Source organism: Leptonychotes weddellii, chromosome 3, assembly GCF_054177405.1.
Source record: "Leptonychotes weddellii isolate Sample4059 chromosome 3, ASM5417740v2, whole genome shotgun sequence".
In the NCBI taxonomy this organism is placed as follows: domain Eukaryota; kingdom Metazoa; phylum Chordata; class Mammalia; order Carnivora; family Phocidae; genus Leptonychotes; species Leptonychotes weddellii.
The window spans coordinates 125072300-125095296 of NC_138371.1; the positions used below are offsets into that span (position 1 = coordinate 125072300).

At 42.9% G+C, this 22997-nt stretch overlaps 1 protein-coding gene, 1 long non-coding RNA gene and 2 other non-coding genes across 6 annotated transcripts; 3 read left to right on the top strand and 1 right to left on the bottom strand.

Annotated features, from left to right (window-relative positions):
• Positions 1–13573: 13573 nt before the first annotated feature.
• Positions 13574–17795, bottom strand: LOC145720645 (uncharacterized). Of its 2 annotated transcripts, none has more exons than XR_014143769.1 (2): positions 17638–17795; positions 13574–16611 (listed from the first exon to the last, which is right to left on the bottom strand). It is a non-coding gene; the product is annotated as an uncharacterized LOC145720645 (long non-coding RNA). The 2 variants fall into 2 exon arrangements; XR_014143770.1 differs by having other exon boundaries at positions 17574–17643.
• Positions 17753–21660, top strand: TPT1 (tumor protein, translationally-controlled 1). Of its 2 annotated transcripts, XM_006751330.3 has the most exons (6): positions 17753–17924; positions 18197–18270; positions 18826–19016; positions 19438–19543; positions 20345–20461; positions 21447–21660. In XM_006751330.3, the coding sequence occupies exons 1-6, from the start codon at positions 17897–17899 to the stop codon at positions 21447–21449; spliced, it is 519 nt and encodes a 172-aa protein (XP_006751393.1). In that variant the 5' UTR covers positions 17753–17896; the 3' UTR covers positions 21450–21660. The 2 variants fall into 2 exon arrangements, with proteins under 2 accessions (XP_006751393.1, XP_081671072.1); XM_081814946.1 differs by lacking the exon at positions 18197–18270 and having other exon boundaries at positions 17781–17924.
• LOC115938676 (small nucleolar RNA SNORA31) lies at positions 21250–21379 on the top strand. Its single transcript, XR_004073724.2, has one exon. It is a non-coding gene; the product is annotated as a small nucleolar RNA SNORA31 (small nucleolar RNA).
• A 783-nt stretch (positions 21661–22443) lies between the features above and the next one.
• Positions 22444–22577, top strand: LOC115938677 (small nucleolar RNA SNORA31). Its single transcript, XR_004073725.1, has one exon. It is a non-coding gene; the product is annotated as a small nucleolar RNA SNORA31 (small nucleolar RNA).
• The last annotated feature ends 420 nt before the right edge of the window (positions 22578–22997 follow it).

Here is a 22997-nt window from a genome sequence, read left to right on the forward strand (position 1 = left end):
CCTTCAATGAGCAGCCGAACTGGTATGTGTGTGTGTGTGTGTGAGTGTGTGTGCATGTGTGTGAGTATGTATCTCCTTTGTTAAAGTCAATAAGGAAGATTCTGGGAAAATGGCAGCGGGGGTAGGGTAGTTTTTTTAATCTCTCTGAATCCCCAAGTGAAAAAATAGAGTAACTTCAACAAAGCCAAAATCTTATGGATGACACTTACAACAAAATTAGGAGTAAGAAATCTCCATGACGAGGCACCTGGGTGGCTCAGTCGGTTAAGCATCTGCCTTCGGCTCAGGTCATAATCCCAGGGTCCTGGGATCGAGTCCTGGGATCGAGTCTTGCATCAGGCTCCCTGCTCTGCAGGGAGCCTGCTTCTCCCTCTCCCCCTGCTTCTGCTTTCTCTCTTTCTCTCTGTTAAATAAATAAATATTTTTTTAAAAAGTGGGGGAGGGAAGCAGAGCCAGGAAACCCCAGATAGGAAGTTGCCTACGTATTTGAATCCTACCCAAAAATACCAGAAGAGGAAACCCTGTGACCACACAAGCTACTCTAGAGCACACCTCGTTCCAAAGTCTGAAGGAAACGAACTTTCCCACAATAATAGACAATAGCAAAGCACTGAAGATTCAATACATTATTTGATGATATCAAAAATATAAAAATTTTAAAAAGAGCAACAACTAGACAATATGGGCCCCCTGATGAGAGAATTCAATCCTGCTATGGTCTTGCCAAAGGGATGGAGTCTCCTTAAGCCACTGAATCTAGCAAGACAACTTTGGGGGAAATACAGAGGCCAGAGGAACATGAACCACACAAAATCCAGACCATGAGAAACAGGTCAAATGATGTGACATCTCCAACAGATGAAATTGAGGGAAAGAATTGAGAGGAACCGTACAGACTAAAAATAAACTTAAAAGACCAAGCAAATTTTTCAAAAAGGCAACACTAAACTCTTACATCTAAGGATGCTATTTGGCTGAGAAAGCTATAAAAAAAGGAAGGACGTGATCAGTATAAAATCAGGAGAGTATTTACTTTAAGGAAAGGGTAGGGTTGAAATGGGATAGGACTCATTTGAGGGCTACAAAATGGTGATACTCTAATTCTACCATTTCTTTTGTTATATAGTGCTAAAATATACAGAGATAAAATTAACCATTTTAAGCAGTTTTAAGCACATAATTCAGTAGCATTAAGCGCATTCACAATGTTGTACAACCATCACCACTATCCATCTCCAGAATTTTTGTATCATCCCAAACAGAAGCCCTGTTATCTACCACTTCTTTTTAAAAATGTATTTTTACATTTCTAAAAAGATGCTTTTCTGCATCTATGATTTGGTTACCCGGGGGTAGGGTTCATATGGAAAGGCAGGATAAAGGCTTGATGGGGATGGGGCATGAGGGGCAGCTTCTGGGGTGGCCCCAGCCTGTTCTGTTTCTTGTCCTGGGAAGTGATGACAAGCGTGTTTGCAGGGCGCTGAGATCACTATGTAAGTCTAAGGAGGAAGAGAGGGAGGTGGGAGAGCCAGGCAAAAGAGGGAAGGAAATTTTCTGCTGCCACAAAAAAGTACATACGATATGATAACATTTATGCATCTCCTCAAATGAATTATGTGTGGTTCTGTACCCGAGAAATAAATTAAAAAAAAGAGAAAGTGTCCATCTATTAGGTGGATTTAGGCATAGGCCTACTTACGGGCAGATGGATGTATAAAATAACTTCTTAGAGGTCCTTCTGGGAGCAAAAGGGGCCTCTGGGGTGCTGGCCATGATCTGATTATAGATCTGGATGTAGTTGCATGCATGTGATCAGTCTGTGAAAAATTATTGAGCTGTATACTCACAATATACGCATTCTTCGGTATGTGTGTTATATTTTCATAAAACCTTTTCTTAAAAAAAAACCTTTTCTTATAGTCCTAAGATCCTATAGGACTTTAGGGAAATACCCAATCCTTCTTTAGGTTGTTAGAATTAGAAGAATGCATTCCGACATGTAAAACTGGAATTGTAGTCCTTTCTACTCATTAATTATCCACAAAGATGGAATTAGACCTGACTCGTCAGCCTGCTTGCTCTTGACTGAAGGAGGGAGCCTACACCTCTGGTCACTGGGCCTACGAATGGCTTAGCAGCACCCACACCTTGGTCCCGCATAGGACCCAAGCACAGCATAGGACCTGTAGCATATAACTGATGGCTGAGTCTGGTGCCAATGAATGGGCCCAAGATGGGAGTTGAACAATATCTCACTACTGGCAGACCCTGAGAAGAAATGGAGGGAGGATGAGGAGGGGAGAATGAAGAGAATCTAAATAAAAGTGTTTCTACTTCATGCCTACTATAATAATGATCTTTGAGCTATAGGCTACAATAATCCTACAAAGCATAGATCACCCTGTGTTTTATACCTGATGGAAATGAAAACTAACACTTGAATGAGATTTCCTCCTAAATTCTCTGGTTCCCATGAGCTCTGAGATTGTAGATTCTCTTGAAGAAATATTTACCGAAAGGGATTTGCTCTAACTACCATCCTTGATTCCTAAAGACTAGGAAGCCTGCCTGGAAGGAAGTGGTAATTCTTGTTCCCTGAGAACATTGATTGGTACAGTCATTTGAGCTCCTTGGCCAAAAAGTACTTTGGAAATACCAAGTCTCTTAAACAAATGACTTGTAAGAAGATGATGTCCCCTTACTGTGAAAAACTGACTGCTGTTTTTCTACAACTATGAAGTATTATTCTACCACAAAGCTCTAGACACAATGTTCTGGCAAATCATCCTCCTGAAGGAGAAGAGAGTATTGGCAATTTAAAGGGAGAAAGACATAAAAATATACAGGACTCGAGGCACCTCAGAACTTGTCACTTTACAAATGAGCTTCACAGAAGTTCCTTTTAGATGACAGGCACTTTTCTGTATGTATATTAGTCAATAAAGCAAAACAGTGGATGATCCCTGATGCAAACTCACTCACAAAAGCAGGGAGGGAGCCAGCATTTGATGAACGCACAGAGTAAGTCAAGGCAGCATGGTAGTTGCTGGGTGTTTTTGTTTTACTTTGGTAAAGTATACATAACATAAATTTGCCGCTCACCACCATCAATCTCCGGAACTTCGCGTCATCCCAAACTGAAATTCCATACCCAATAAACAAGAATGAGGCAGAAGGGACACCTTTACTGTGTGCCTTAGAGCCCCCAGCAGGGTCACATAGGTAGTATTAGCAATTCTAGGTCACTGCTAAAAGACAGTTATTAAAGGTAGTGTACAAGTTATAAAACTTGCTTTGGGTATTATCTTCAGAAACTTTTGTTATCCTTTAAGGAAACTGATGTTTTGATTGACTTATCTGCATTAGGCCCTACCTGCAGCATTCCCATCTTCCCCTGGGTGGGGCTTACCGCTCTATTGCAATTTGCATGTTTAATCTCCCATCTGTTCCACTTTCCTTCCGGGGAAGGGCTCTGTCCTGTTCATGTTGAACATCTAGCAGCTGCTAATGTGCCTGGCACATATTAATTGTTCCATACACATGTGCTGAATGAATGAATACAAAATTAATACTACTCAATTCTTACCAAAAGCTCAGGGGCAAATAAAATTTTTTTCCCTTTTGGGAAAGAACTGCCTTTGGGAAAATAATAAATCACCTTGTAATAGAAGTCAGAGACCTTGAAGGCAAGAAAAAGCAATGGTTAAGCTGCCTCTGTATGACAAAATGAGGGATTTGTCTTTTTTTTTTTTTCCTAATGGGGAAGGGGGGGGAGCAGGTCCAGGAATGGAGAAAAGAGAGGGCAGCCAGTGAGCGGGTGAGAGATGGGGGATCATGCAGAGTCGTGGTGGGTGATTAGGGGTACTTTAACAACAGGGACACCCAGACTTCATTCCAAAGCTGCATTGCTGTGATGTAATACGCGCTCTTCCTTCCCATGTATTGTCAGTGACTAAAATAAACATCGACAGAAATCTTGGAGAGGGTTTTGGATTTCCTCCAAAGATATGCGCCAACCTTATCTGGATTTCATGGGGACAGGAGAGCCCGGCAGACATTTGTGTTACAGAAACATACTTGTGCTAGATTGCTTGAAGAGAGTTCTAGCCATTCCAGATCATAATAAGATATTTTTTTTTCTTTGGATGGGTCCTGGCCTTGGAAAGCTGTCAGGCAGGATCCCTTTGTTCTGCCGACTACTAGAATTATTTTTATTTAGTTGAATTTGAAGATTGGGCCTACACTGAAGGAGGTCACACAAAATAAGCCCCAGGAAGCCCATTACTGAATTTACTGTAGGGGTATTTACTGATGAGGGCTTGTGTGTCTCATTATCAGACACTAAAAAAAAAAAAAAAAAAAAGTCTTCCCTAGGAAAAACACAAAAATGACGGCAAATCTTAGAACTAATTATATTCTCCCTTCTCTTCAGTTGTGAAAAAGCTCCTGACCAAATTCAGGGCCCACCTCTAATGACTGTGCAGGGCTCAACACACCCAGGTTGATACCATTCCGACCCCTGGCTTCATATTCTTATTCTCATTTTCAGTTTGTACCTATGGCCTCACTAATTTTTGAAGGTGCTACATAGAACGTCATAAGTTGCTACCAGTAATTTTTTAAGTAAGGTGAAGTGGAAAGAAAAGAAATTAATATGCTCTCCAAATTATATTCTGTCTAGTTCCCACCCCATCGTTCATCTGCACTTGAAAGAGTGGAAAGCAGAAGATAAGCTATCTTCCTCCCACAGCCTGATGGCAGGCTTGGCCCATCCCTCTCCATTCCTCCCTTTAAAGTACTGGCTGCCATTTCTAGCAAAATTATTTATGGGTCAGTTTTTTGGATCAAAATCAAGCTCTCTCTCAGACACACACACACACACACACACACACCCTGTGCCTATTAAGTGATCAGAAAACTCACTGACACACACACACACACACACACAAAAACAAACACACACACACACACACACACACCCTGTGCCTATTAAGTGATTAGAAAACTCACTGCCTCCCAGCCACACAATCTAGAGGTAGAACTCCCTTCGCTCTTCACAGGTGTAATATGCTTCTTATTTCTTTAGGGCATTTTCCTTATAAATTGTCTGTATATGACAGAAATATTTCCCCCATACTGCACTTGTGTTACTATAATACGATGTTAGATAACTGCGAGAAAAAAGAGCTTTAGAAACTAAATGTGAAGTTGCACACGAAACGTCATTGGGATAAATTACAAGGCGAGTGATAATAGCACTAAAGTCTCCCTCGACCCCACTTTTCCTCGGCGCCCCTGCCGCCCAGAGTTAGCCACTGTTACCAGGCTGATGCACGTCCTTCTAGACTGTTGTCTGTGCTTTTGCAAATATATACACGTATCCGCAGCAATACACTGCTTCTCTTAGGCGTGTCTCTGTGTTGAATGGGCGGTATGCTGTATGTGTTAGCTGCTCTACAACTTGCTTTCTTCACAGAACCGTATGTCTTCGAGCCCATTTCCTGCTCGGAGGGAAGAGCTCTTGTCTCAGTTAACTTATGCAAACAGCCTCTTCTAGTCGCGAGAGGCTGGTCTCCATCTTTACTGTTCAGTCACCAGCACGGCCAAAGACCTAAGTTGCAGGTCATAAAGGAAGTCAGAAAATCTAACTATACAAGGAGGACTACCTCATAGGCTGCTGGGCTGGACTTTGGTGCTAAACCTATAATTTGTCTCAGTCGCAAGCTCACTCATTTAACAGTTTTTGACTGGCTGTCCACTACCCACTGTTCCAGGCACTGGGGATTTATCTGTGAGCAAAAACACAAGCTATACCTCTCTGGTGCTTACAGAAGATAAAATAATAAGTAAAAGAAATAGCGTGTAGGGGCGCCTGGGTGGTGCAGTTGGTTAAGCGTCTGACTCTTGGTTTCAGCTCAGGTCATGATCTCAGGGTCATGAGATCGAGCTCCGCCTCAGGCTCTGTGCTCAGTGAGGAGTCAGCTTTGTATTCTTTCTCCCTCTGCCTCCCCCCAATCCCAACCACACCACTCTCTCTCACTCTCAAATAAATACATCTTTTTTTTTTTTTTTTTGGTCAGAGAGAGAGAGAGAGAGCACAAGCAGGGGGAGCGGCAGGCAGAGGGAGAAATAGGCTCCCCGCCGAGCAGGGAGCCCGATGTGGGACCCGATCCCAGGACCCTGGGATCATGACCTGAGCCAAAGGCAGACGCTTAACGCACTGAGCCACCCAGGCCTTCCAATAAATAAATCTTAAAAAAAAAAAAAGAAAAAAGAAAAAGAAAAAAATAATGTGTTGGTTGCTGGTAGGTGCCACAGAGAAAAATTAGGGAGAAAAGAATAGGGATTTCCAAGAGGAGACCAGTGATTGCGATTTTAAACATGGTGGCCGTGGAGGGCCTATGGAGAAGATTACAATCTGAGCCAAATTATACCTTTAATTTGTGCAGACAGGAGCTTCTTTTTCAGAGAGAGAGAAAAGGCTTAAATGAGGCATTTTCAGCAGTATCTTTCCTATCATTTGGCCCTCCCACAGCCGGTTCACCTTCTAAAACTTGACTGTTGAGTGATGCCCTTGTGAGAGGGGTCAGGAAGATGACACTTCTGTCAGCCTGCCGACAGCACACCAGAAAACAACCTGGCTGTTTTCTCTTTCTGGCTTCCTTTATCAGGCACCTGCACTTTTAAAAGGTACCAAATTGCAGGGCACCTGGCTGGCTCAGTCCTTGGAGCCTGCGACTCTTGATGTCTGGGTCATGAGTTTGGGCCCCATGCTGAGTGTAGAGATTACTTTTAAAATAAACAAAATGTTTAAAAGGCATCAAATTGCTTCTCTTCACTACTATTTTGAAAAATCCTCTTCTTGTTAATCCCTTAAAACGGAGATTCTGGGGGCGCCTCGTGGCTCAGTTGGTTGAGCGTCCCACTGGGTTTCAGCTCAGGTCACGGTCTCAGGGTCGTGGGATTGAGCCCCGATGTGGCTCTGTGCGCAGCAGGGAGTCTGCTTGAGATTCTCTCCCTCTGCCCCTCCCCCCAGCCCCACGTGCACGCTCTCTCTCAAATAAATAAATAAATCTTAAAAAAAAAAGACAAAGATTCTCAATCTTGGCTGCATATTGGCATGACCTGGAAAGCTTTAACAATTTCTGCTGCCTGTGTCCCACCCAAGGGGTCCTAATATCTTTGATCAGGAGTATGCCTGAGCATCAGGATTTTTAAAGTTTTCCAAGTAATTCTAATGCACTGCCAGGGATGAGAACCACTGTCTTACAGGCCACTGGCCCTAGTGATAACGTGTTCAACAAATGACCACAGGTTTCCAACTGAAGGCCCCGTCAACCAGAAACTAAGACCGGGGGATCCTATAATTAGCCAGATGTTGGTACTACTAATTATTCCTTATTCACAATTTCACACTTTTTTGGATCACAGTTTTTGGATCCTTATACACAATTTCACACTTTTGCAAAGTGTTTTCCAATATATTATCTTTTTTGAAATATGTATTGTCGTCCTTAGCTCCTAAGATCTTTGTAATTTCTTGAGTGATAGGAGCATCTGACACAGAGCTCTGAAATCCCTTAGAATTTCTTGGGTGGGGCACCTGGGTGGCTCAGTGGGTTAAGCAACCAACTCTTGGTTTCAGCTTAGGTCATGATCTTGAGGTTGTGGGTTCGAGCCCCAAGTTAGGCTCCCAATTCAGTGAGAGTCTGTTTCAGATTCTCTCTCCCTCCCCTTCTCCTTCCCTCCCACTCATGTACTCATGCATTCTCTCTCTAAAATAAATAAGTAAAAATAAAATCTTAAAAAATGGGGGTGGGGTGTGCCTGGGTGGCTCAGTCAGTTAAGCGTCTGCCTTCGGCTCAGGTCATGATCCCGGGGTCCTCGGATTGAGTCCCACATCAGGCTCCTTGCTCAGTGAGGAACCTGCTTCTTCCTCTGCCTGCCACTCCCCCTGCTTGTATGCTCTCTCTCTGACAAATAAATAAAATCTTAAAAAAGAAAAAAAGAATTTCTGGGGTGATTAGGAATGTCTTCTGAGCTAATGAGGCAACTTCTGGTGGGCTGGATAGCTTCAGCATGGAGGGTGGTCATCAGGAAAACCAAGCTATGATTAACCATGGAACTTTCAGCCCCACACCTCATCCCCCGGGGAAGAAAAGTGGTAGAGACTGAGTTAATAATCGATCATGCCTACATGATGAAGCCTCCATAAAAATCCCAGAAGTACAAAGGTTTGAGAGCTTCTGAGTAAGTGAATGCATTTACGATGTGCTGGGAGAGTGACATACCCCAAATCCATAGGGACAGAAGCACCTGCACTTGGGGCCCTTCCGGATCTTAATCCTATGGATCTCTTCATCTGTCTGTTCATTTGAATCCTTTAAAATATCCTTTATAATAAATCAGTAATAATAAGTGAACTGTTTTCCTGGGTTCTATAAGCTGTTCCAGCAAATGATTAAACCTGAGGAGGGAGTTGTGAGAGTCTCCAGCTTACAGCCAAGTCAGACAGAAGTGGTGGGTAACCTGCGGACCTACTACTTGCGATTGGCATCTAAAGGGTTGGTGGGGGATAGTGTTGTGGGACAGAGCCCTTAACCTGCGGGATCTGAGCAGTTAGTGTCAGAAGTGAACCGAATTGTAGGCCATGCAGCTGGTGTTGGAGAATTGCCTTGCTGTGTGGGGAATCCGGTGTCAGAAGTATCGTGTGTGAGAGTAAATGAAAACACAGTCCGTTTTTTCATGGGCGCCTTCACAGAACTGTGAAGAGCAAGGTTTCTTGGAAGTATACTTCCTTACCAACATAGAAATATTTGTTTCAAATCTAATTCTCATCATATGGGGAGTTTTTGAAAATGGTAGCCACCTCCATACCTATACTAAAAGATACACAATACAGGGTAGGACAAAAAGTGGGCCAATAAAAAATTATATTTGCATGTTCATGTATATTCCTATAAACATATTTATATTATATATGATGTGTACAGGAATATACATGACATATTTATATTTTATTGTTATAATTATATTTCGCATATTTATGTATTTCAGATTATATTTTAAATATATATTTTATATTTATATCATATATACGCCTATATCCCTTTCTATAATTTTATTTTTTTTAAGATTTATTTATTTATTTGAGAGAGAGAGAGTGAGAGAGCACGAGCCGGGCGAGGGGCAGAGGGAGAGGGAGAAGAGAGAGAGAATCTCAAGCAGACACCCTCCCACATCCACCCCGGCCCCCGCCCCCCCCCCCCCCCGGGGCACAGAGCCCAGCTTGGGCTTGATGCCAGGACTCTGAGATCATGACCTAAGCCGAAATCTAGAGTGGGTCGTTCAACCCACTGAGCCACTCAGGCGCCCCTCCATTTTTATAATTTTGGTTCTTGCACTTTTGAACAAATGTTCAAATCTGATGAGACATATCTGATGTCTCAAATAGAATGAACACTTTGCTCTAAAAGCAGTAATAAGTTACTGTGCACCAGCATGCCCTATGAGATCTGAGAAAAAAATTCCTTCCTTTTCCATACTTAACATTCCAGTGACCCCGCTAAGGCAGCCCTGAAAAATAACTGTTGCCATACCAACAGCTTAATGAAGAAAGTCTGCCATCGTTTTCTTCCCTGTTTGTCCTCAACTATGTGATAAATTTCAAAGATGAATTAGAGCAATTAAATTCTGCCTCCAAAGGGTACCACTGGTTATAACACTAAAACTAAAAATCTTTCTAATTCTTATATCCACATTAACCCCAATCACTATTCCCACAGTAATCACTGTGAATAATTTACGAAACTTCGGAAAAGTTTTAATACAGACACAAACAGATGTATATTCTTTTCCTAAAAGGAATACTGATTCTATCTACGTGACTCTATTTGCTCTGTTCTCATAACAAAATTTAATTATCTTCAGGCTTTGTATTTCAAATTCTAAATTTTCTTTGATATTCTGAAATTGCATTCAGTTCCTACTCTAAGCTAATTTCCATGACTGTTATAGGGAATGGTAGGCAGCCGGGCAAGATGCACCAGCAAAGGAGAAGTCATGTAGAAAAGAAGAGTAAGCCAGCCAACAAGTTAGCAATCTGGAAGGGAGATAAAAATAAGTATAGAAATAACTCTAATATTTATTTATTCATATGTTTATTTATTCATTCCTTCATCCATGATGATGAAGTATTTATACATCCAATAATAACTCCATAGGCAAGATGGAGAAACTGAGGCTAAAGTCAGTCCTTACTTCACAGCCATTAAATTTTCTTCTGACTCAATTCTGTGCTTTCTCTCCTCCCCTATGCCACAGGGCATGGAAGTACCAATATAGCTGTGACTGAGACTGCTCACTCTTCCAACTCCCTATCCATCTGCCCCCCTGAATAAAGAATATACTTCCCAGCTACCCTCAGAGTTAAAGGCTCTGTGATTAGGCTCTGGCAATAAGATAAAAGAAGTGATAGGCATGACTGCTAGGGCCTGCCCTCTGATTTCTGTTTATCCCTTCCTTACTGGGATGTGGACATGGGTGGTGTGGGTACCTGAGTGGGTGTTGGTGGGGAGGGTGGATGGATCTCTGGATGTCCACAAAGGAGGATAAAGTAGACCTCAATGTGATCAGTCATATTTTTTCATTCATTAAAAAAAAAACTCGAAGCAAATATGAAAAATGTTAGCATTTATTGTGATTGGTGGGTACCTAAATATCTTTAAAATGTTTATTTTCCAAAGTTTTGGATCTATGATTTAAAAATAAATTCCAGGGCGCCTAGGTGGCTCAGTTGGTTAAGCAACTGCCTTCGGCTCAGGTCATGATCCTGGACTCCCGGGATCGAGTCCCGCATTGGGGTTCCTGCTCAACAGGGAGTCTGCTTCTCCCTCTCCCACTCCCGCCTCTTGTGCTCTCTCTCTAATAAATAAATAAAATCCTAAAAAATAAAAATAAATTCCAACATTCATCAGTTGGACTATTTATAATAAAAAATTTTTAAAGTAGTTTCCATGCCCAATGGAAGGCTTGCACTCATGACCCTGAGATCAAGAGTTCCATGCTCTACTGACTGAGCCAGCCAGGCATCCCGGAATATTTATAATCATTTTTATTTTTTATTTATTTGTTTGTCAGAGAGAGAGAGCACAAGCAGGGGGAGCGGCAGGCAGAGGGAGAAGCAGGCTCCCTGCTGAGCAAGGAGCCCAACGCGGGGCTCCATCCCAGGACCCTGGGATCATGACCTGAGCCGAAGGCAGACGCTTAACTGGCTGAGCCACCCAGGTGCCCCTATTTATAATAATTTTAAATGACATTTTAGATGAATGGTTAATGATATGGGAAAATATTCACGATAAAGGAAAAAATACTTGAACAATTTTCTGAGATTAAGAGTTGCCCCCCCAGCTGACTGACTAGTCTAAGCATCTTCTACTCATTTTTAAAATCCAGTCTAAAAATGATTAAAAGTAGTCCCAACCAAGAAATCTTCAAATTGGCTTGTTTATAGATCTGTTAGAGCAGTCTTAAAACAGTAACCTATACTTAAAAGTCTTAAAAGTCTTAAAAGATGGAGAAGTCACTTAGACATTAGGATTCCTTCCACCCTGTTTTTTGTTTTTTAATATAGGTAATATGTTTATTTATTTATTTTTTTAAAATAAGCTCTACACCCAATGTGGGGCTTAACCTCATGACCCAGAGATCAAGAGCTGTAGGCTCTACTGACTGAGCCAGCCTGGCGCCCCTCCCTCTACCCTGCTTTTTAAAAAATTTACGAATATTGATGGGGAGAACATTAACGTGAAGATTAGTTATCTGTGGTTTTCTCTATGGTTTATAAATGCTCTTTTATGTGTATTATGATTTTTTAAATCAGAAAAAAGCCCTATTTTTCAAAGTTAAAAGAAATATTCAAATATCTAAAAGTATCTTAGATTCTAATGATCACTTTACATTCATCAAAGACACTACTGGAAGTTATATTAGTTATGTTGCTTGGTTTCACTTAAAAGAAAGGGAACGGGTATTCTCAGCTAGACCTAGATATTGCCAACAACTGGCCTGGCAGTCCCAGTTCCAGGTAGGGCTTGGTATTCCGTTGAGCATAAACAAACTCATAGAACATTAACACCAGATAAGGCTACTTTGTGACTAAAACATGAACCTTGTCCAAAAGGGCTACAGAGTCAAAAGGGGCACATTAAAAAAATAATAAAATTATCCACTGAAATTGACCAGTTCATGCTGCCAAGAAATATATTTGAAGAGAAAATTTGCTTAAGTCAATGGCTTTCAAACCTTTTTGAACTAGATCCACATGAAGAAATACGTCTTATGTTGGGATCCAGTACATATATACATGTGTAAATCTAAAACAGAAATTTCATGAAACAATAGTCACCTTTACTACATGTGACTCTATTTTCTTTTTATTCTGTTTCGTTTTTAATTAAGTTGGTCACTATTCACTAAGTTGTTTTTCAGCTCTCAGTTTGAAGAGCACTGTTACACTAGGTCTTGAATATATGCTGAATCCTATTAATTGAGATGGGATTTGACTTAATTCAATTAAGAGAAATGAAAACTGTTTTTCGTCCATTCATTTATTTTTTTTATTTGACAGAGAGAGACATAGCGAGAGCAGGAACACAAGCAGGGGGAGTGGGAGAGGGAGAAGCAGGCTTCCCGCTGAGCAGGGAGCCCGATGTGGGACTCAATCCCAGGACCCTGGGATCATGACCTGAGCCTAAGGCAGACGCTTAACGACTGAGCCACCCAGGCGCCCTTTCGTCCATTCATTTATCAACAATTATTGAGTCAGGCCCTGTTAGGACTCCTGAGGTATAGCAATTAACAAAACAAAGTCCCCCACTCATAGAGTTTACATTATAGGGCTCTGCGGCCATGGATATTTAAATTTAAATTAATTAAAATTAAATAGAAGTACATACTCAGTTCCATTGCCACACTAGCCACATTTCAGGTACTCAATAGCCACTTGTGGCCTAGAGGCTACTGTATTAGAGCTGATACAGAACATTTCCATTATCAAAGTAATGCTCTTTTGAACAGTTCTGCTCTAAAGGAAAGAAATTTGCCTTGTAACTTGACTAAAGTAATGATTTGTTAGCAGAGTATGAAAAGTCTGGGTAAAAGGAGCAAGAGAATTCATTAACAGATCTCAGAATGAAGGGATTCAGACCATGTACCAGAAATAGTCCAGCTGGACTGGTTCATTCCTAAATCACCTTCTGTCACCATCATAAACCACATTCTAACCTCCCTGCCCAATTCCCTCTTTAAGTACATTTTCTGCAACTTGACTGTCTACACTATACGTAACCAATTAGGAATTCCTCATTCTACATTAATGATATTGTTTTGCAAATCAATCTCATATATAGGAGTTTGGTAAATACTAATCAATTTCCCTGAACCTGACCCCCAGTGAGTAAAGGTGAAAAACGTCCAAGCTGAGAACCAGACCTTTTGCACTGTGAGTACAGCAAGGACTACTAGCTGCCTACATTCTTCCTTAAGAACAAAATCCTGATTTTTAGGGTGGCAGTCAACCAGTGTCCATGAGCTGGAAGACTAGTTTGCAGCCTTCACTGCAACTGGATGGATCCATGTAATTGTTCAGTGGGATTGTAGCCAGGGCACTGGGGTACAAGAGCACCTGGCCCTGGGGGTTCCAAACAGTCCAGGTTCGGCCATTCGCCACTGATAAAATCCGGAGGCAGAGAGATGAGTGGTGGTGAAAACAAGAAAGTTTATTTCAGTGACGCACACGCTGGGAAGACAGAGGACTATGGTCTCAAAGACGGTCTCCAAAGCGCTGAAAATACTTGCAGGTATATATAAGGAAAATGTGGGCCAAAGGTGGGTGGGTAAGTGCAGGTGGGCAGTGAAGGTCAAATCCATCCTCTTGGAGTCAATCAAGGGTGGTGTCTTGCTAACTCAGGGCAGTCCTTATTGCTTGATGGGGTAGTTTTGATTCTTATCAGGGGATGCTTAGCCTTCAGGCTCTTCCACCTGAGTGGAGACAAACTGGGAAGACGAACCCAACTAGAAAAGTTTGAGGTCAAATGGAGGCCGACTAAGTCCTCTTTTAGGACTTCTAGAATTGCTCCCTAGGAGGGAAACACACACTAGAATGTACCTCTTTTGTCCTTCCCCTTTTCTTGCAGCCTGCAACGTGGATGTGATGGTTGGAGTTCCAGCCTCTACTGCAGACCATATAGGTGGTGAAGAAAGGAAAATCCTAGGCCCCTGATGCCCATGAAGCTACCACATAAGTCTGGACTGCATATCTCTGAGTTTTATTTATATGAGAGAATGAATAAACCCGTTTAAGCTATTGTAGTCAATCCCAAAGTGATAAAAGGGGGAACTCTTCTGAGGTGCTTTTCTCATGTGAGGGCCTGTGTGCAGAGGCCAGAAGACATTGTCTTTTAGACCTCTTTAATTGCAAGAGATACCAAGTCATATTCAGCTGTAAAATTTAGGACAATCTTAGATTTTGTTAGAAAACACTGAATAAGTAAGAAATAAAATGTTATAAAAAAATTTCAGCAGCGCCTGGGTGACTCAGTCAGTTAAGCATCCGACTTTTGATCTCAGCTCAGGTCTTAATCTCAGGGTTATGAGTTCAAGCCCCGCACTGGGTTCCACCCTGGGCATGAAGCCTACTTAAAAAAAAAAAAATTCAAATGATGCCAAAGTAAGAGCTAATTAGCTGAAGACCAAATCCTTTTGATTTTGTCAGTGGCTTGCAATTAGTAACTTTCCCTATTTGCATTGCTGGTGTTCTAAGTAGGTATTTTCAAGATACAGCACAAATTTTAAAAAAAAATATTCATTCATTCATTCATTCATTCAGTGAGTGAGTGAGTAAAGTGATAGAAATTTATTAAGTGAAGATACAGAAAAAGCTCTCAAGAGTGAGAGGGGTCCTGACAGGGTTGCTCCAGCACAAATTTTTTATTTATTTATTTATTTTTAAAACATTTTATTTATTTATTCATTTGAGAGAGCGAGAATGAGAGAGAGAGAGAGAGCACACATGAGAGGGGGGAGGGTCAGAGGGAGAAGCAGACTCCCTGCTCAGCAGGGACCCCGATGCAGGACTCGATCCTGGGACTCCAGGATCATGACCTGAGCCGAAGGCAGTCGCTTAACCAACTAAGCCACCCAGGCGCCCCTATTTTTATTTTTTTTTTAAAGATTTTTATTTAATTGACTAAGTCAGAAAGCACAAGCAGGGGGAAACAGTAGAGGGAGCGAGAAAAGCAGACTCCCCTCTGAGCAAGGAGCCCATGATCTCAGGACCCTGGGATCATGACCTGAGCTGAAGGCAGATGCCTAACCAACTGAGCCACCCCTCCCCGCCCCCCCCACACAAATTTTTTAGATGACAGGGTGGAGCTTACAAAATATCTTGAAGTTCAAATCAGATTTTCCTAAGATTTTCTTTTCTGGATTTCTAGTTTCTGAATTACCATGAGCTATTAAACACGAACCCGAGATAGAAATCTCTTGACGCAACTCAAATTCTTTCAGTGAACAATTAGTGTTGTGATTAAACAGAAGAACGTCTTTAATACAACACATATCCACTAAATCCCTAAATATTTCCAAATAACGTAATTAGAGGATTAATGGAATAGTTTCAGGAATGTTTTGCAAAGTAATAAAATGTGGGGGAAAAAAAAGTAGTAAGATTTGGAAAGAATTATGCATCCAAATTCAACCAATATTTATTAACAACCTACTGAGGACACCAGACATTTTTTCATTGCCTTATTTAATATCCCCAAAACCTTTTAACTCACAAAAACTCCGTTTTATGCTTAGGCTTAGGGAGCCTGGCTTTCCCAAGGTTAAAGGACCAGTAACAGACAAAGCCAAGATTCAACCTAGGGTCCTTTGACTCTTAACTTCAGTACTTTTTTTCACTATGGCTTTTATAAAACTTGAAAAAGTTTTTAATTGAACATAAAACTAGAGAAGAGTGGAGAGAGCAGTTTAGGGATATGATATCAGCAAATGGAAATATTTCTAAAAAATTTGAAAATGTTGGGGCGCCTGGGTGGCTCAGTCGTTAAGCGTCTGCCTTCGGCTCAGGTCATGATCCCAGGGTCCTGGGATGGAGCCCCTCATCGGGCTCCCTGCTCAGCGAGGAGACTGCTTCTCCCTCTCCCACTCCCCCTGCTTGTGTTCCCTCTCTCGCTGTGTCTCTCTCTGTCAAATAAATAAAATCTTAAAAAAAAAAAATTGAAAATGTTAAAGCTAAGGAAAATAATTGAAGATCTTCCTGGGATAACCTGTTCCACTCATATATCCCAGAAATAATCAAGAGGTTTGAGAGATCCTTCACAGACATTCTGTCAGAAGATGTCCATTTGTTTTCAAATTCCCTTCATGCCATTTTTTAGCTTCCTCCCAGTTACCGGGGGTCCTCTAGGGTGTCCGGTGCAGCCCGGGACGACATCTTTTTGGCAGCGTACTATTTCCTGGCTCTTTTCCATTTTGACTTCTCCATCATCTCAATTCAGTTTTGTGCTCGGCTCTTTCCCAAGTTGCTTTCTCTTACTGTGCAGAATGCTTCGTTATTAGATTTAGAAAAAAACAAAAATGTTGGATGTATTATAATTGCCTGATTCTTAAGAACAAAAATTTATGTGAGGATAGGACTGGTTTTAAATTGTTCACGATTGGGAGATCCGTGCAAAACCCGGTGCTAGGGATCCCGCAGAGCATAAAAATATTTGTTGAATGTAACAAGCTCCCCGGTTTCACACAAAAAGGGAAATTGTTTCCTTGAGTGTTTGTTTTGGACCTAATAACTGGGTCTAAAGCCCACATAACATTTAGGCAGGTAGGAAGCTCCCTATTTTTAACTCTCTAGCACTTAGGACATAGTTTCATTGTCATCTTAAAGTGACACTATATCCCTTTTTTCAAACAGAGGACATAATTCAAGACCAAGTGCAAAACAGAAAGGAAAGTTCTTCAGCTGTTTGCCTGAGGAATCCGCAAGCTTTCAAATACGGAACTCCAACTGGGAGATGGGAAAGCTGTGCAAACTCCAGAGACACCTTACGTCCTCCCCAAGACCTTGCGCCCCCCACGACTAACCCCAGAGGGCAGCGGCAACCTGTAGCCCCGTCCTCGGACTCAGCTCTGCCCCACGAAAGCGTCCGAAAGCTACAGCTGGGGTAGCGCCTGGGCCAAACGCTAAAAAGTCCTCCGACGCCTCCCGAGAACCGAGAGCGAGGCCAAAAGCCCAGTACCCTACCCTCATCCTTTGTGGACAGCCTCGCGGTCCCCCCAGGCCCCGACCCTCCGTAAACGCGAAGTTGACATTTTTGTTCCCAGAAATGGGTGGTAGCTGCGCGGCGCGAGGCGTAGGGCGGAAGCTTGGAGAGATTTCATCTAAGCCCCACCCAGGCCCAGCACCTCCCAGGGCAGCCCGGCAGGGTAGGGAGGGGGCAGGAAGCCTGCCCCGCTTCCCCCACTCTCCGCACTAGAGGCCCGGGAACCCCTTCCTCCCCCTCTCCACCTACCACCCCGTCGCGAGCACCGCGCAACGCGGCATTGTGTCCCCGAGCCAAGTCCCCGGATGCTCACCTCCCCTCACCGGCCCGCGCCGTGGCTCCACCCCTCGCGCGGCTTTGCGTGCCACGTCACCGCTTTCGGCGCTTCCGGAGGCGCAGCGGGCGATGACGTAGGGGGACGTGCCCTCTATATGAGGTTGGGGAGCGGCTGAGTCGGCCTTTTCCGCCCGCTCCCCCCTCCCCCCGAGTGCCGCTCCGGCTGCACCGCGCTCGCTCAGAGCTCCCGGCTTCTGCCAAGGTAGTGCCGCCGTCGTCTCTCTCCAGCCGTCGTCATGATCATCTACCGGGACCTCATCAGCCGTGAGTCGTGACTGCACTACCACTACTGCCGCGCGCAGGGGACAGGGGTGCGGGTGGGGGCGGGGAGGAAGGACGCCGCCGCTGTCGTGGGCCTAGGGGACGCTGGCGGCCTTTCCGGGAGCGAGGAAGGGTTGGTGCCTGGGGCACGCCTCGGGGTCTCGAGCGCCCGGGGAGGAGCGGGGGCCGCGTGCCCCTGGCCCGCGCGGGAAATGGCGGCGCCGGTTCCAGACCTTCGGGCGCGCCGTGACAGGCGGGTCTGTGTCCCCGAGCAGATGATGAGATGTTCTCCGACATCTACAAGATCCGGGAGATCGCGGACGGGTTGTGCCTGGAGGTGGAGGGGAAGGTGAGTCGGTCGGGCCGCGCGGCGCGGGGGAGGCAAGGCCGGGCAGGCTCGGGTTTCCGCCGCTCCCCCGCCCAAAGTTGTGCAATCCTCTCCGCTGCCTCCTGGCGGAGGAGACGCTCTTTCCGGGCTCGGGTTTTTCTAGAAAAGTGGAGGCGGAGCTGAGCCTGGAAATAGGTCCGCCGCCTTGGCGCCCATCCTCCTCCCGGGCCATCCGGGACAGGTAGGCTCCGATTAGGGAGCCCCAAGCCCTTCAACGTTTGCTCTACATGTACTTGCTTATCATCCCAAAAGCCCACATAGAACCTTTACTTGGATGTAAATGACCCCGTTTTCCTTCCGGTCAACAAAGAATTCTTAACTGAGTTAACGATGTTTCAGGAATTGCAGGCGGCTTGAGTTTTTTCTGCATAACAATGTTTTAGTGGTTTTGGCAAAAGTCAAAAGTGTTTTGGTGGGAGGATGATGGATATGTGAACTGCTGACACAAGATTTGGGGGATTCCTTTAGCTAAGGTCAAAAACATCTGAAACCGAACTATTTTCTTTCTTAATGCAGATGGTCAGTAGGACAGAGGGTAACATTGATGACTCGCTCATTGGTGGAAATGCCTCCGCTGAAGGCCCAGAGGGCGAAGGTACCGAAAGCACAGTAATCACTGGTGTTGATATTGTCATGAACCATCACTTGCAGGAAACCAGCTTCACAAAAGAAGCCTACAAGAAGTACATCAAAGATTACATGAAATCGTAAGTGCTGCTGGCAGCGCCCACCTACTGCCCGCAATCCTGTGGGATTCGGGGATAAGCTGCCTTGGAGGGTCTTTAGCAGCAGGCTTACTTGTGAAAGGCCTTAACCTTTTCTGTTGTGAGCTCACAAGGACAGGTGCTTTTCCATAAATAAACTAACGTGAACATACTGGAGCATGCAGTGTGGTTTTAGCTTTTTAGAAGTGTACTTTGGGAATAACATGAAATCCAAAATTTGAACAGTCTTGAAACTTTGATCCTGTGAGCTAGTAGTTTCTTGATTGTGCCATGTTAATCTGGCCCAGTGACAGCTAGTTGCCCTTTTCAGTGCTTGCTTGTTTTCCTTTGGATTTTTTTTACTGAAAAAATTCGTTTTGCTGAGAACTGAGTACTTTAACCTATTAATAAAATACTGTTTTAGAATCAAAGGGAAACTTGAAGAACAGAGGCCAGAAAGAGTAAAGCCTTTTATGACAGGGGCTGCAGAACAAATCAAGCACATCCTTGCTAATTTCAAAAACTACCAGGTAAATACTGTAAATGTTTGTGTCAAAGATGTGTGCAATTTAGCTGCCAGAGCAACAAATTACTTGATGAATCATTGGTGTAACCTGGCTGTCTCCTGGGTCTTTTGAGCAGTTTAAATACTTCATAGATTCAATTCCAGTAGCCTAGGCTGTGGAAAGTAGCCTTCCCTGCTCCTGAGTTTGTTTCTAGATCTTGTCTGCTTGATTCCAGAATCTCATCCCTACTCACTTCCCAGAGGACATTTTTCATTTCTCCCTGTCTAGAATTGCTTGTTAATATCCTAAGTGGTCTTCCAATCTTCTTTTTATTTCCAACTCCAGTGTCTCATTGCCACTGGAGTTCTTTCTACACTTGTTCTGTTGGGGAAACTCAGTGACTTTCCCTTACCTCTACAGGAATAAAGAAAAAACTCATTACAGCCTGGCTCTTTGATTTTCCAACTTTCACATGTCCTCTGGCTATAAAGATAACTTTATCCATATGATGTTCTGTCTTCGTTGTATGTTCCCTATGCTTGATGATGTAAACAGGCTTTTACAGAGTTTGGAATTGTATATGTGGGGTTGAGAGAGTGTGTTTCCAGAAAGTCTAAAGTGTTCTGGATTGCTCTGTACTTACTTTGGTCAATTGTTAGTGTTCTCATTCGGTGAGCAGAAGTTTGGTTAGAATTTTTTTTTTCTCCTGGTGAAAACCTCTTAAATTGTGGTGTTTTGAATCCTCCTTTGATTGTTTTATTGTAGTTTGTTTTGATACGATCTGTATATAACGGTCTAATTCTGGGTATTTGTTTGCTTCCTAAGTTCTTTATTGGTGAAAACATGAATCCAGATGGCATGGTTGCTCTGCTGGACTACCGTGAGGATGGTGTGACCCCATATATGATTTTCTTTAAGGATGGTTTAGAAATGGAGAAATGTGTAAGTATAAGGAAGTGGGTTGAAATCCGTAATGTAAAAATGGAGACCTCTTTGGTGTGATTCCTTGTTTCCTGCCCCTGGGATAGTTAGAATGGGTTTTACAGCAGTCTTTGTAAAATGTAGGTCTAGTTCTTGTTTCTTTTTGGGAGTCTAATAGAGTTGTGTTTCACATGTAAAAGATTTTTATGGGACAGAAAGGGACTTAGAATTTTTATGTACAGAAAGTTTTTCTTGTAGGTGGCTTAAATCACTAAGCTGGAGATGAGAAACAGCACCCTGTGTTGATCTTCCCCCCTAGAAATGGTCCTTCTCTTCATATTTTGCCAAGCATACGTGAATGGCTTGTATGGCATGTGAAACCTTTTTCACTTTGGTTTACTGATAATTGACAACTGGTCATTGAAAGCCTTGATGTTACTAGCTTTTAGTAAATAAAGTTAGAGGTGGCTGCTTACCCAATATGCAGAATCCTTCAGTAAAATTAAATGAATGTCTACAATGCAAGGAATTTCTGGAGGCAATACAGGAATGAAAGCATTCATTATCCCAGCTTTCAGAGGCTTCCATGTAAATTAGGAGTAAGATCAAGTTAAGGCTACACTAAATAAGATTAGAGGCAACAGTGGACAAAAATGTCTTAGGATGGTACAGATGATTTGCTAAGGGGATTATTCCAGGAATATCTGTGGTTTTTGTTAGTAGAACAAAAGTATATGTAGTATGAGTGGGGCTTGCTTCAGAATGAGATTTCTAGAAAATGTGCTACCCCCGCTTTGGTAAGGATGGTTGTGCATCCACTGATAGACCTTGAACAATTGGCTGTTGTTCTTTTGGTTTGCACTAGGATGCGAGAGAAGAAAATCCCTGCGCTTTCTGTCTGTCTTTGTGGCAGCCCAGATTGAATAGGGGAATACATCTGCAGCATAGAAATGTTAAATATTTTCATACCGGGTAAAAGTGTTAATACAGTCTCTCGTTTTTACAGTAACGAATTCGGCCATGACTTTGGATGTGTCACCTATTGCCGTAACGGGCTGCTCCTCTTCATCCACACGACACCAGGACTTAGACAGATGGGACTGATGGCATCTTGAGCTCTTCATTTGTTTTGACCCTGATTTATTTGGAGCGGAGGCATTGTTTTTAAGAAAAAAAACATGTCATGTAGGTTGTCTAAAAATAAAATGCATTTAAACTCATTTGAGAGAATGCCTCTTAGTTTAACACATATTTAAATCCATCTGGTGTAGTGTCCTGGAGAAGCTAGAGCCTGGTCGTAGACAACTGCTAGAAAGCATAAGACTGCCTGCAGATAACTTCTACCGTGAAAAACTACTGGGACTGGAATATAAAAAACAAGAATCCAAAAGTCGTAATTCTGAGTTCAAGTAAAGGGAAAGACCATGCTCATAGCTGGGCCAACATTTGAAGTGGATTCCTTACACATTTCATCACCTACCAACGGAAGTAGTTAACTCTGGAGGAGATTACCAAAAGAATGAAAAGAGACTAATGACAGTTGGAAGCAAAGTATTGTGTGATCTTATTTGTCATAAGTCAAGTAGAGCCAAGTTCTAGAGAAACCTAGATGTCTCCTGGAATGCTTGTGTCAAACACCCTGGAATGGCTTGTCCTGCCACCTATTTTTGTGACTTCAAGGTGGTGGTTACATTTTTGAATGGTTGGGAGAAAATAGGTTGTGGGATGTGAAAAATATGAAATCTAAATTCGTGTACAGTTTTATTGAGCCCTGCCATGCTCATGTTTTTATGTATTGACTGGCTCTTCACTGTTAAGAGCAGAGTGTGACAGAGACCTTAAGGCCTACAAATCCTAAAACAGCTATGTGGCCCCTCACAAGACAGGTTTGCCTGCCCCTGCTTCCAAAGATGAAGTTCTAGATGGAGTGTGGGCCGAGGAAAATGCTGCTGTTGTGTCCTGTCGTGTCTGAAAGGGCTGTGGGTGTCAGGAGAATAAGAAAAATGCATCCGTTTGACAGACCTGGAGCAGTTCCTGTCTGCTGCTAAGGTTTCCACTAGAGATGCAAGAAAAAAGTGTCCTCGCGCTTTCTGTCTGTCTCATTATGGCAGTCAAGATTGAATGGGGGAGTACACGGAAAAACCAGAAGAATTTCTGCAACTCAAAAGTAACCTTGTCAACAATGAAATCTTGTTTTACTCCAAAGTATCTGAAATTTGAGTTAATGAGAAGTGTTGCAAAAGGATTTCCCAGACCCTTGCCTTTTGATTAATTCCACTTTTAAAAGCTTAAGGGTTAAAACTAAATAGAAGACAAGCCAGTGAGTCATCTGGTCCTATGACAAGTGAACCCAGGGCGAATCCAGTGATTTGGGAATTTGCCCTAGAGATTTCAGAGTTAATGCTGTGATTCAGAACCTGAGACACTCAAGGTTAATAGTGCCCCCTGGTGATGAGTGGAAGTAAATCCAAATACTGGAAACTAGTCAAGCTGGTGGCAATTTCAAGCATTCTGATCTGACGTTAAAATCGAAAAAGTGCCAGTTGCTGGTCTGGGA

Bases quoted from the DNA above. Each gene is read 5' to 3' on its own strand.
- TPT1 (XM_006751330.3), top strand. From the start codon at position 17,897: ATGATCATCTACCGGGACCTCATCAGCC. The intron at 18,271-18,825 runs GTGAGTCGGTCG...TTCTTAATGCAG, and splicing joins GCCTGGAGGTGGAGGGGAAG to ATGGTCAGTAGGACAGAGGG. The intron at 19,017-19,437 runs GTAAGTGCTGCT...ATACTGTTTTAG, and splicing joins ATCAAAGATTACATGAAATC to AATCAAAGGGAAACTTGAAG.